The sequence below is a fragment of the Sinocyclocheilus rhinocerous genome, unplaced genomic scaffold, assembly GCF_001515625.1.
Source record: "Sinocyclocheilus rhinocerous isolate Xijiao unplaced genomic scaffold, SAMN03320098_v1.1 scaffold1482, whole genome shotgun sequence".
Taxonomy (NCBI): Eukaryota; Metazoa; Chordata; class Actinopteri; order Cypriniformes; family Cyprinidae; genus Sinocyclocheilus; species Sinocyclocheilus rhinocerous.
In genome coordinates, this window is record NW_015624221.1 from 181,029 (window position 1) to 192,288 (window position 11,260).

General features: G+C 37.5%; 1 protein-coding gene across 1 annotated transcript in view; it reads left to right on the plus strand.

Moving 5' to 3' along the window:
* The window catches only part of LOC107739679 (insulin-like growth factor-binding protein 2-B), a 23,689-nt gene that overhangs the window by 5,528 nt on the left and 6,901 nt on the right, over positions 1–11,260 (plus strand). Inside the window, exon 3 of the mRNA XM_016551876.1 lies at positions 7,928–8,085. Within this exon, the coding sequence (XP_016407362.1) occupies positions 7,928–8,085 (158 nt within the window). The remainder of the gene's footprint in view (positions 1–7,927; positions 8,086–11,260) is intronic.

The following is an 11,260-nucleotide window of genomic DNA, read 5'->3' on the forward strand; positions in this document are numbered from 1 at the left end:
CATCATCACCGCATCTCGTGCTCCACTGATGACACTCCCTGACGCACTCCTAACATTTGATTGTACTATTTTGCATTGAAATGCAAATGTTTATTTTAAATTCGACTAATATTCATTTTTTTAAATTCACAATCTCCTCATCACAGGCAGTCACAGCACTCAATTCAGCATGTGTTCATGTTTGTGTGTGCTGTCCGCCTCACTCAGAGCACGTGCCTGTATCGTGCACTATATCGAACTTTTTTTATATCGTTGTCGAAGAAGGTGTACCGTCGATAAATATCGATACCGTTTTATCGCCCAGACCTAGTCTGATGCATCCAAAATTACACCAATTGGTATACTTAAAAATAAAATGCACACTAAAATTATGAATACAACCATGGATCATTAGCTAAAGGCAGGTAAAAAGATGCACCTCTAAACTTTTGCACTGATTCCCTCCAGAAAATCCAGCCTCCTCACCACCATACTAAAAATATATCTGATGTTTATTCAAGCTAGTGGTTTCATGTTTGTTTTTCAGTCTTTTCCTTTTTCTCCTTGTATCGTGTGTACTATGATTGCCCTCGGATCCCTTCGGGGTCTTGATGTGCTGAGACGCGCTCTCTTCAACACCTTTCCAGTGCCTGCAGTGGGGATGCCTTGGGTGGCGGCTGCTTGTCGAGACCTGTGACACCAGAGAGGCTTCTTGTAGGCGCCATGACTTTACTTTTGCTCCAGGGCATCTGGAGTGTCATGGTGTCAAACAAGCAATTCAAAAAGCACAAAAAAACGGTCGGTCCTTTCTCCCCAAGGCCATCCTGGACAACCCCCCACAGACTAGAGAGACGATGAAGGAGTGTCAGCAAAATACACAGTCTGACACATCCAGCCATCTTTCACTACGTGCTATAATGCTGGCTGCATGCCTGCCCGACTGATACAAATGAAAATGTCAATATTGACTGCAACAGGTATATTCACTATGAAATTATTGCAAAGAATACAAATCTAGCAGCAGTGAGGCTCTGTTTATACCTCTCGGCACACAACTACATTCCTGTCAGCAGGCCCATTTTGTTATGCCTGAGAAGAATTAAGATTTGTAACTTACATGTTGCCATCTTAGCTGTCATGCTGATTTCAGCTCAGTCCTTATTGATTTTATAATTGAGAAACGTAATATAATATAATATAATATAATATAATATATAATATAATATAATAATATATTTGGTGCTGCACCAGGTAGCCCCACTCACAGTGAAATTTCATTGAATGAGGGCTACTATTGTTTTGAATTTTGTATTTAGGTTTTTTTTCTTTCAGTTTGTCTTTTAAGTTTAGTTCTTGTTAGTTTTAGTATTTTTTTGTGTTTTATAGTTTCTGTAATTATATAGCTGATTTTATAGGTGATATAAACAAAAATGTTCTTTAATAGTTTGAGTTTTAGTTAACAATGACAACACTGTTATTGCTGTTAAAGCTCTGGTGTAAAAGCGCCCAGAACAGTCATGAAGAGTGAAGTGCCATTTGAAATTTTCATCTAAAATGAGCATTTTTATCAGGCTCCTGTATTTATGTTCAATTATTTCACTTTAATGGCATAGAAAAGGACCTAATGCCATTAAAGTAAAATTACTGAACCTAAACATTGCACTTAGAGGCTTTTGCATCTGAATTCTTTGTATGTTATGTGCTGTTAGTTTTGTTCGTTTTCACCCTATAACTGTTCGTTTTAGTGTTTTCTGTGTTTTATAGTTTCTAGTATTTATAGCATTTAGTTTTATTTTTATTATTTGGTATATTTGTGCTGCCAGTTAAAGTGTTAAGTTATATAATTTAAATAAGTCATGAAGTTTAGATATATTTAAAGGGGTCATATGATGCGATTTAAATTTTTCCTTTCTCTTTGGAGTGTTACAAGCTCTTGGTGCATAAAGAAGATCTGTAAAGTTGCAAAGACTAAAGTCTCAAAAGAAGGTCATAAAATAAACAATGTATTCTTTATCTAAAACTAAAATCATGTTCAGTTTTTATGCTCAGTGTGGTGAAATGCTCGTCATTGCAATATTGTTTAGGACACGGTGTAAAAGTTCATAATTTAGGCTGCTAACCTGAAAACTGCGGTTTCATTCGTGGTAGGGGTAATCTAACATGTTGGTACCACTATGATACCTTACTAGAAGGAAATAATCTCAAGAGAGCTTGAAGATTAAGTTACATCCTGGTTTGCACTGCCAAAGCAAGCATTTCCAGAGTTTTTAATACATTCCTTCTGTAAACTAATGACAGCTCTACTTAGCAAAGCCTCTTCCTGAGAACAACGCTTAGCACTGTGCCAAGTGTGTTATCACTGAGTTTTATAAGCTTGTTGCTCAACCATTTGTCTAAAGCTGAAGCTCAGGCAGTCCTTGACACTCAGGAGGCTGTAGTTGCTATGGTGCCAAATGGAGATCAACAGTACTTCACAAAATGAATCCAAGGCATTTCCTGAGGAAAACTTTGACTTCAAGCTGTTTCCTCAAAGGCTCAAATCTTAACACTGAAACTAGGTCATTATATTTGTCAAATTTTAACTGATTATCAAATTGCTTGCTGTTGAGGAATACTAGAACCTTAAAGGCATAGTTCACCCAAAATGCTCTTCAAAACATTTTCTTGCTTGTTCCACAGAAGAATAAATGCATTCAGGTTTAGAATGACATGAAGGTGAGTAAAAGATGACAGAATTTTCATTTTTTGGGTGAACTATCACCTTTAAGTATCATTCATATCGACAAATATTAAATGCACATATGCATTAGTGAAAGAGAAAGTTTTGTTTTAATTTGAACGTTACCGATCGGAATTTGAAATGACTCAATGTTGATCATACTATATTGATATTTGCTTGTAATGTGAGCATGTTATTATACTGAGTGTTAATATATAAAATGGATACCTATACAGCACTTTTCATTTTGAGGTTTATTTGCAGGCAGATTTTTAAGTGATTTAATATGTATTCATGTATAACTTTTATTTCAGAAGCACCTTTGAATACCTGCATGACTCGAGAAACTTTTGTTGAAATCTATGTTTAGTATATAAATTATCAGCAAAAGCACACACTCATGCACAAACTCGAGGACTGAAACTCATTCGTCTGCAGAGAACATTTCCTTTGTGCACAGTGGCTGCTGAATCATTGAGGCTCCCTCAGCAGGCCTCTGATTTATGACCGTTCAACATCGCTGTTTAGTCTTCGCATATGCAACTACAGAAAAGATAAAAGAGAGCGAGGGAGAGGTGAAGAGAAAGACAGAGAAAAGTGCTGGCATCCACCGTGCATTGAGAAGAGGCTCAGGGCGGGTAGTTTAGGTTGAATGAAATCTTAAACGCTTTTTCATCAAATGGGGGAGAAAAAATGAGGAACTGCTCCTAGGGGATAGTGACAAATTACTTCTCAGAACGATTTTCTTAAGTGGAATCCGAGAGAGTGCGAAATGCTAAGACACTGAACAGATGTTTTAATGATGTAGAGGACACATAGAGGACACCAGTGGAAGTTCTTGTACGACAGTACAACAGTAGAAGAAGTGGTTTGGACTGTCTTTTATACTTGTGGTTATTGGGGAAAGATGTCAACTAGCTCTTGCATCCGTTTTCACATATTGTTTCAATTTTAGTTTTATTTCAATTAGTATTTTTAGTACTTTCATTTAATATTTATTTTTTATTTATTATTAAAGTTTTTAATAGTTTATTTTTAGTTAACAACACTGTTATTGCCATTAAAGCTCTGGTGTAAAAGCACCCAGAACAGTATGTTTTAATATTTTTATCTGAAAGCTTCGTTTTCATAGTCATTCGAGAATCAGAGGGAGTCGTTCATGCAGCCTGTGATTATTTTGAAGACCAGCTTTGGCATACCTTTACTTCCATTTCGTTTTCTAAATTCTATTTCAAGTGTCTCGCACTGTGTGCCAGGCCAAGTGAAAGCCGTATGAAATTTGAGCTCCAAAAACCTCTTGTACATGCCCAAGGGAAGTCATTCTGCACCCACCAAAACCAACAGTTAGCTTTGACAAAACCCTCCCACACCTGGTCCTGTTTTGCCGGACATTGGCATAGCTTTCCTGTGAGTCGAGTAGTTCCACAAAAGAAAGGAAATTAAATTACATTCTACACCGCTGTTTCATGCCGCCGTGGTACAGCAGGTCCTTGAAGTTACAACCTTCACAAAAGGCCACATGGTTATGTAAGGAAGAAAGAGCGCCAGATACAAGCTGGCTTTACGGGCATCACAGCTGCTTATGTTTTTCATGCATTACTTTTTCATACTGACACATTCTGCTCGCTGCAGCCTGTTTGGAAAAACAACATGGCCGCTCGGCTCGCTCTTCCTAGCCGTGTGGGTTGAAAAAGCGTTTTCTGTAAATGTTTAACCAGATGGATAAACTGTGGACAGGTTTCAATCAATGTCAGTGTCTTTGGGTTGCCTTCCCAGCATGGAAGCATGGCCTCAGTTCGTCCACAAATTGACCAGAGCTTACTGGTTACAAGAGCTTCATGTGGCGTGTCGCTGAGTGCATGTTTGTATATATCAGTAGATTGTGTACTGTAAACCAATATGACCGGTTATAATCCTGCTGTCAGACCTCTGCATTTTGATAAATCCTGGAGAGAGCCTGCAGTTTCAGCACATTAGAGAAGTATGCAATAGATTAAACCAAATCGGCAGTGATGGAGAAGATGTAAAATGCTTAATTATGGGTGGTAGCATGCAACCAGAGCAGAACTGCCCTTGAGTGTTTTTGTTTTTCAGTTTTCCTATAACAGTTACTATGATAAAAGTGCTGTAATTTAAATTTATTTTAAAAAATGTATTTATTTATTTATTTTGGCTTGTCACATCATAAATGCTGTTAATTAAAAAAAAAAAAAAAAATCAGGTTACCCTGTTGTACTCCATTTCTCTGTTTTTGAATTCATCCGAACAACATCTTACATGTGCATCATTTACAGAAAGTTCTATAATTTAAAACTAATTTTATTTATTTTGCATGCTTCACCATATACACTGTTTTTTTAATGTTAAAAATAATTATTAAAAAATGTTTCAGGAGACCCTGTTTTATTCCATTTTGCTGGTTTTAAATGCTTCTTATGTGAACAGCACCTTACATGTACATCATATAGAGATACTTGTTGGTTTGTGAGTGAAACATGTGTTGGTTGTGCTCTATTAGATGAGATTTTCCCAATGATGTATGTAAAGATTATTCAAACTCTGTGATGTTTTTGCTATTTCCTATCTTTCCTATTTTGATTATTATGTTCACATTTCATAGAAATTGGAACTAATTTGTCTGAAAATTAAGTGGTCTATAAGAGCATTACAAAGTTCAAATTCTAGGTTTCGAGTCAAGTAGGTGTTTTTTAAATAAATTAGTTCCAGTTTAAAGGGTTGAAAATGTTGGTAATCAATATCCGTCCAGAAATTTAAATAGCATCTATAATTAATATATATCATGTATATCATGTTTTTTTTCTTTTCCCACTGAGCTTGTTGCAATGCTTTATGGTATTGCGTTTTTATGTATGATAGATGCAAATCTGTCTTTATGCAGATTTTCTCGTTGGAACAGGTTTTGTGCCAGAAGTATGTCTGTGATGCTTTAAAATGCTCCCTATATAGACATCTCACTAGGTTTTGGAACAGAGTCAGTGTAACTTCACAAGTGGCACTTGACTTTTCAACAGCATGTCATGCTTCCTTGGGAGAAGCGAGAGAGAAACCGGCCCAGGCCTTGAAAGAGTTCCTGTCCACTCCCCAACTGCACAGCCCACACACTAAGCCTTTGGAAAGAGAGAGGAACTGTGAGTGGGAAGTGTTGCTGGTGTAGGCCCAGGGATGAGAGTGTGGAACAGGGATGCTTCCGAGGAAACGTAATGGCAGGTGTCTGCTGAAGCACGCCCGCCAATAATTTCTTCAGTGAGGCAAACTCTGGCAAAGTCGCCTGCTATTTCAGACACTATTCTTAGGTCTGTTCCTTACAATTGGGCTTGAAACTTTAGACCACAGTATTCGGTGCTGGACAATGCTCAGAGCGATCACCCCCCTTCAGATCTCTAGGCTCCCATACTCACCGTACGTTGACTTCATTTCGAGCAGCTCTGGGCTCGTGGCCTGAGGGTTCTGCTTTTTAATGTCGATGGGCCTGAAAAAGGAGCAGACTTGAATGCAGGCAAGAGTTTCAAAGGGCCGGCTAGAATCTAAGTGACCTGCGCTGTGCAAGTGACATTACCATAAGGGACATGTAACTAATTTGCCCTATACAAAGTCCAAAAGTACATATTTGCTGTTACAGTGCATTTGGGATCAAATACAGATGTTTGTTTAGCAGTATCTGTGCTGCTCCCCCAAATATAAGGGGGATATTATTATTAACAATTAAATATTAGTACCGTATTGTCCCGAATATAAGACGATATTTTTTTCTTGGAAGTACATCTGAAAAAACGCGGTCGTCTTATATTCAGGGTCTAGACTTTGACATGTCAATAATACACCCACAACAATAGGTGGCGCCAAATACGCATAAAACGAGTGTGCCATGAAATACGTAATGTAATGGTGTTGTAAAGATCGCGAGTAAAAACAAAAGAAGAAGAAAAGCTTACAGCTGCATGAGTCGTGACTGTCACTTTAGCCTGATTGAACCAAACTCCCTTTGTGATTTTAAAACGTAAGACAGTACCCAGATTTGAAGACTACAGTAAGATTTAACTTCTACTGTTAATAAGATTTTGGTAGGCTATTATTAGATGGATAGCCTAAATGTCCTAATTCAGATGGGCTACCTGTTTTTTTTTTTTAATGGTATATCAAAAAGTGTATATTTTTTAAATGTGATTGTTGGTACATTTTACCAGTTTTTACCATACTTTCAAAACAAAAATTAAAATAGGAAAAATATGCAATATGAAAATAATTGAAGACAAAATGTGTTTTACTGAGAAAAAACAAGATTTGGTTTTTAAAAAGCCTTTTTCCTAAAGGTACATCTGGAAAAAGGGGGGTCGTCTTATAATCAGGGTCGTCTTATATTCGGGCCAATACGGTAATTATAAATATATTTTTTACTTAAAGGGATTGTTCACCCAAAAATAAAATTAATTTAAAATAATTTAGTCACTTTCATGCCGTTTCAAACCTGTATGACTTTCTTTCTTCTGTGTAACACAAAATAAGATATATATTTTTGGAGGTAAACTATTCCTATAAATAAGGATAAAAGCCTCTTTCTGTTATTAGTAGTTCACTTGTGAGTTGCCAGGCATGTTTTGACTTAAAAGGCACATATCTCTTCACAGGCCTCCACGACTATCTGAATCGAGAGCTGTCATTAATGCCAGCCTTTAACTTTCTCTCTGCCTTGCTTTGATGCACTGCCAGAACACTGATCCCGGGTTTGTTTTCATTGACAAAAAAAAGATAGCTTGCAGTCTTTGACATGAAAGCGATAATCCAAATTTCTAAAAATAATGTGTCAAATTTTTATGCAACATCTAACCTAACAGGGTTGTGCAGCATTCAGAATTTAATTGAGAATAGCTTTTAAAAAGCGATTTGATTTCTGGATTTGAATTTGAATTTGATTGAATTTAGGTGGCAGAATTCAAAATTCAAATTTATGTAACCGATGTAAGAGTATTTTTAAATAATATATTTCACTTTTCAGTATGAATTACATATGTAATTTATTTTTTTCAGTTATTTAAACAATTAATTGTATGGGCCATGGCGGAAGAATACTTAGCAACTTACAGTACATATATGCTTTTTTTAAACTATTACTTATTTTTAAGTATTACATATAAACTTTTAATTATTTATTTATTTAAACAAATAATTAACTTTTTTTTTAATCCTGTAACCTACTCTTCCCTTCATTAGGAGAAGTAAATGGCACACGGTCCCCTCCAGTAAAGAAGCCTGGCAAAGAAAACAACTACCAGTACATTAAGGAAACAGCAGTGAAGCAGCATCTCAACAACAAGAGGACCAGGATGTACAGCTCCCTGGATGATCCCAAAACACCTCACCCCAGACAGGTGAGTGTCCCTCTGTGAAGAAGTCACTGCCCTCTTGAGTACTGGTGATCGCTGAAGCGAGTCGTACGAAAGGACAACACAGAGAATGTTAGACCAACAGAAATAAAAAACCTGTATTCACCATGGATGTCATTGTGTTAAGTACGGCAGTGCCCTCTTCTGGTTATCAGACTAACACGCCACATACACAATGCTACAGGCTCACACAACACACACGCACGCGCTCGCTCGCTATGACACAGATACTCTCCTTTCTGTATCAGCTAAACATTAATTTTCCTAACAAAGTATTCTCGGGTTCAGATTTACAGTATGTCCTTTGCACAACCCTCTGTATTTGATGTTGCTATAATTCTGTGGTCTGAGGTTGTTTGTCAGTGTATAATTTATTGCTTCAGTATGTTATTTTCATGATTGGAGCTGTGCAAAAACTGCTGTAAGCTGATTTTCGGGTGTTTTTTGTATTAAGCCTTTTTCTGGTGCCATTTTCACTATGTTTTCAGTTAAAAACATGTCATCGTTTCCTTAGTTACCTAATTAACCAGCGATTTCTGATGTCTAAAACACTGCCCGGTGATAGAATACAGTCGCATTCAGATTGCCAAGGCAGAACAAACGGCTGCCGTCTCTGCTGAAACAAGGAATGAGCCAGTGCTTGTCGAATTTGGCCATCACGCAAGTCCACAGAGAGTTAATTAACTTTTCTTGGACTTGTACCATGCTTTACCTGGACTCTTAAAACCTCAGCCAAGTGATCACTGCAACACCCCAATCTGCATCTCTATCAGGCATCATCTAATGTTTTGAGCCAATAGACAAATTCTCTTGCTAATTTACTTCATTTGGCAAATGATTTTTCTTTTTTTTTTTTTTTAAGTACAGGTTTCTTAGTAGCTCAGATGTAGGGCTTGTTTTGCATGACAGCTTTAAAAGATCAAGCCTGTCTGCTTTACGTTGTCATATTAGCATATCTACACCATTTAAAGGGTGCCTTAAAGGGATAGTTCACCCAAAAATTTAAATTAGATGTTTATCTGCTTAGCCCCAGGGCATCCAAGATGTAGGAGACTTTGTTTCTTCAGTAGAACACAAACGAAGAATTTTCACTCAAACCGTTGCAGTCTGCCAGTCATATAATGGAAGTGAATGGGAGAGTGTCAATAGTCCATTTGAGTGTCAGTGGTCTGCGATCTGAAGTCACCTACATCTTGGATGCCCTGGGGGTAAGCAGATAAACATCAAATTTTCATTTTTGGGTGAACTATCCCTTTAAGTGCATTGATCTGGAAAACAGTCCTACATCCGCTCATATTTTCCTCCTCATCGAGCGTATTCTATACCGCTATTGGGCAAGAAATAGTTCTAGAAAAAGACAATCGATGTGACCATAAACATACAGCAGTGAAGACAACAATAGTTGTATTATTAAGCACACTGGGTCTGGTTTGGCCGACCTGAAAGCAATAGTAACTACGGCTAAATGATATGTTGATAAAGCAAATGGATGTTGGAAAGTACTATAAAAAGTTAGATGCAATAAAATGAAGAAGCCAAGGCAATAAAAATTCAAACCAGCGATAATGGTAGGGTAATAAAAAGCCAAACCGAATAAACAACTTTTCTGTGGGGGTCATAAATCAGTAGCGTAACCATCACGTATCCCATGAAAAGCAGACATTCAAGGAGAATGTCAGGGTGACGCCATGTCCGATGACAGCAGGGGACTCTTCACTGCTTTGTGATGGTGCACTTTTCATTCGCACGATACGGATAAGATCCCTGGCAGGCCCACTTCCCCCAGTGCCCTCTTACCCTGGGCCAAGCAGGGAACAGCCATCATGAGAGATATAGGGAAAAAGAGAAGGAACGGGAGACAGGAATGGTCTTTGATGCTGATGCCTGTCCTTGCGGAGAGGTGGGGAGGCAGAACTAAGCCAGCAAATTAGCTTGAGTACGAGATTAATATTAGCCACACAAATGTTTCATGAGGCCGCCGACCTGCTGTTTATCTCACTCTCCTTATATGTGTTTCTTTGAGGATTTTTATTAAAACTAACTTTTTGTTATATAAAAGTCACATTAACTCTATCTTTTACCACATTTTACCAGGCCTTCATCACTTATTTTTGCTACTTTTCAAATGCATGCTGTTTAGATTTTATTAAATCACAAAAACTATTAATTGCACAACCCTCTACATTGCGAGTAAATCACTCGCATATGCGACTAAATCTTCACTCTGGCGACTAAATGATGTCTAATATTAGCCAATTGCTAATAAATTCTCAGATTTTACTCGCCAGTGTGTGAGTTGGAGGCTAAGTATAAGTTTAGCTCAGATATATTTTCACTCGCCGAACACTCTCTGACTGAGCGCATCAGAGTTTCACTCTCCACTAAGCGATCTGTGCTGTTTTTCAGTTAATCTAAATGGATGCGCAGCGCACCTGTATTTAACGTCCCGTAAACTCTAGTGTGAAGGCGCACGACTCGCCGTCGCTTTGTTTCACACACACGCAGCGAGACAGGGAGAGAGAGAATTGACGCGCTGCCTATGCGCACTACATGTAAACGATATTCTTTGTTGTATTTTGCTGTCAAAATAACGGAGTTCCTATGGAATTCTTCCGCTTTTAAGAACTACCGCTTCCTCCGGTAGTGGGCGGAACTGGCTAGCGCTTCGTGCCTGTTTAAATTTCAGCAAATCAGTTCGAGCGAACGCACACAACCTGATTAATATGATTAATATTAGTAGCTCATTAATCCTTGGTGCGTTTTATATTGTTCTTATTAGTAGAATTCGTATCATTATTATCTAATCAGTATTTCTGTTAGCTTTTCCCCAATGTTTTCTTTTTTCTTTTTTTTACAGAAACACTGAATGACCAAAAAAGCACCACCACCAGTCCGAAGTTCAGTTAAAATGACTAATATGCATTCATACATGGTTATCAAGTTTTAATTCTAATTACAAAAGTTCTATCATTAAATAACATTGATTATCATATTATAATGCTTGACTGACTGATGTTAAGAGTGTACTTTCAGATATTTATAAAACTGTGCCATTTCACAAACAAACATATACATACATATATATAAGTCTGGCGAGTAAACTAAAAAATTTACTAGCCAATGGCGATTCAATTGCCAAGGTGTTCGTAGAGGGCTGAAA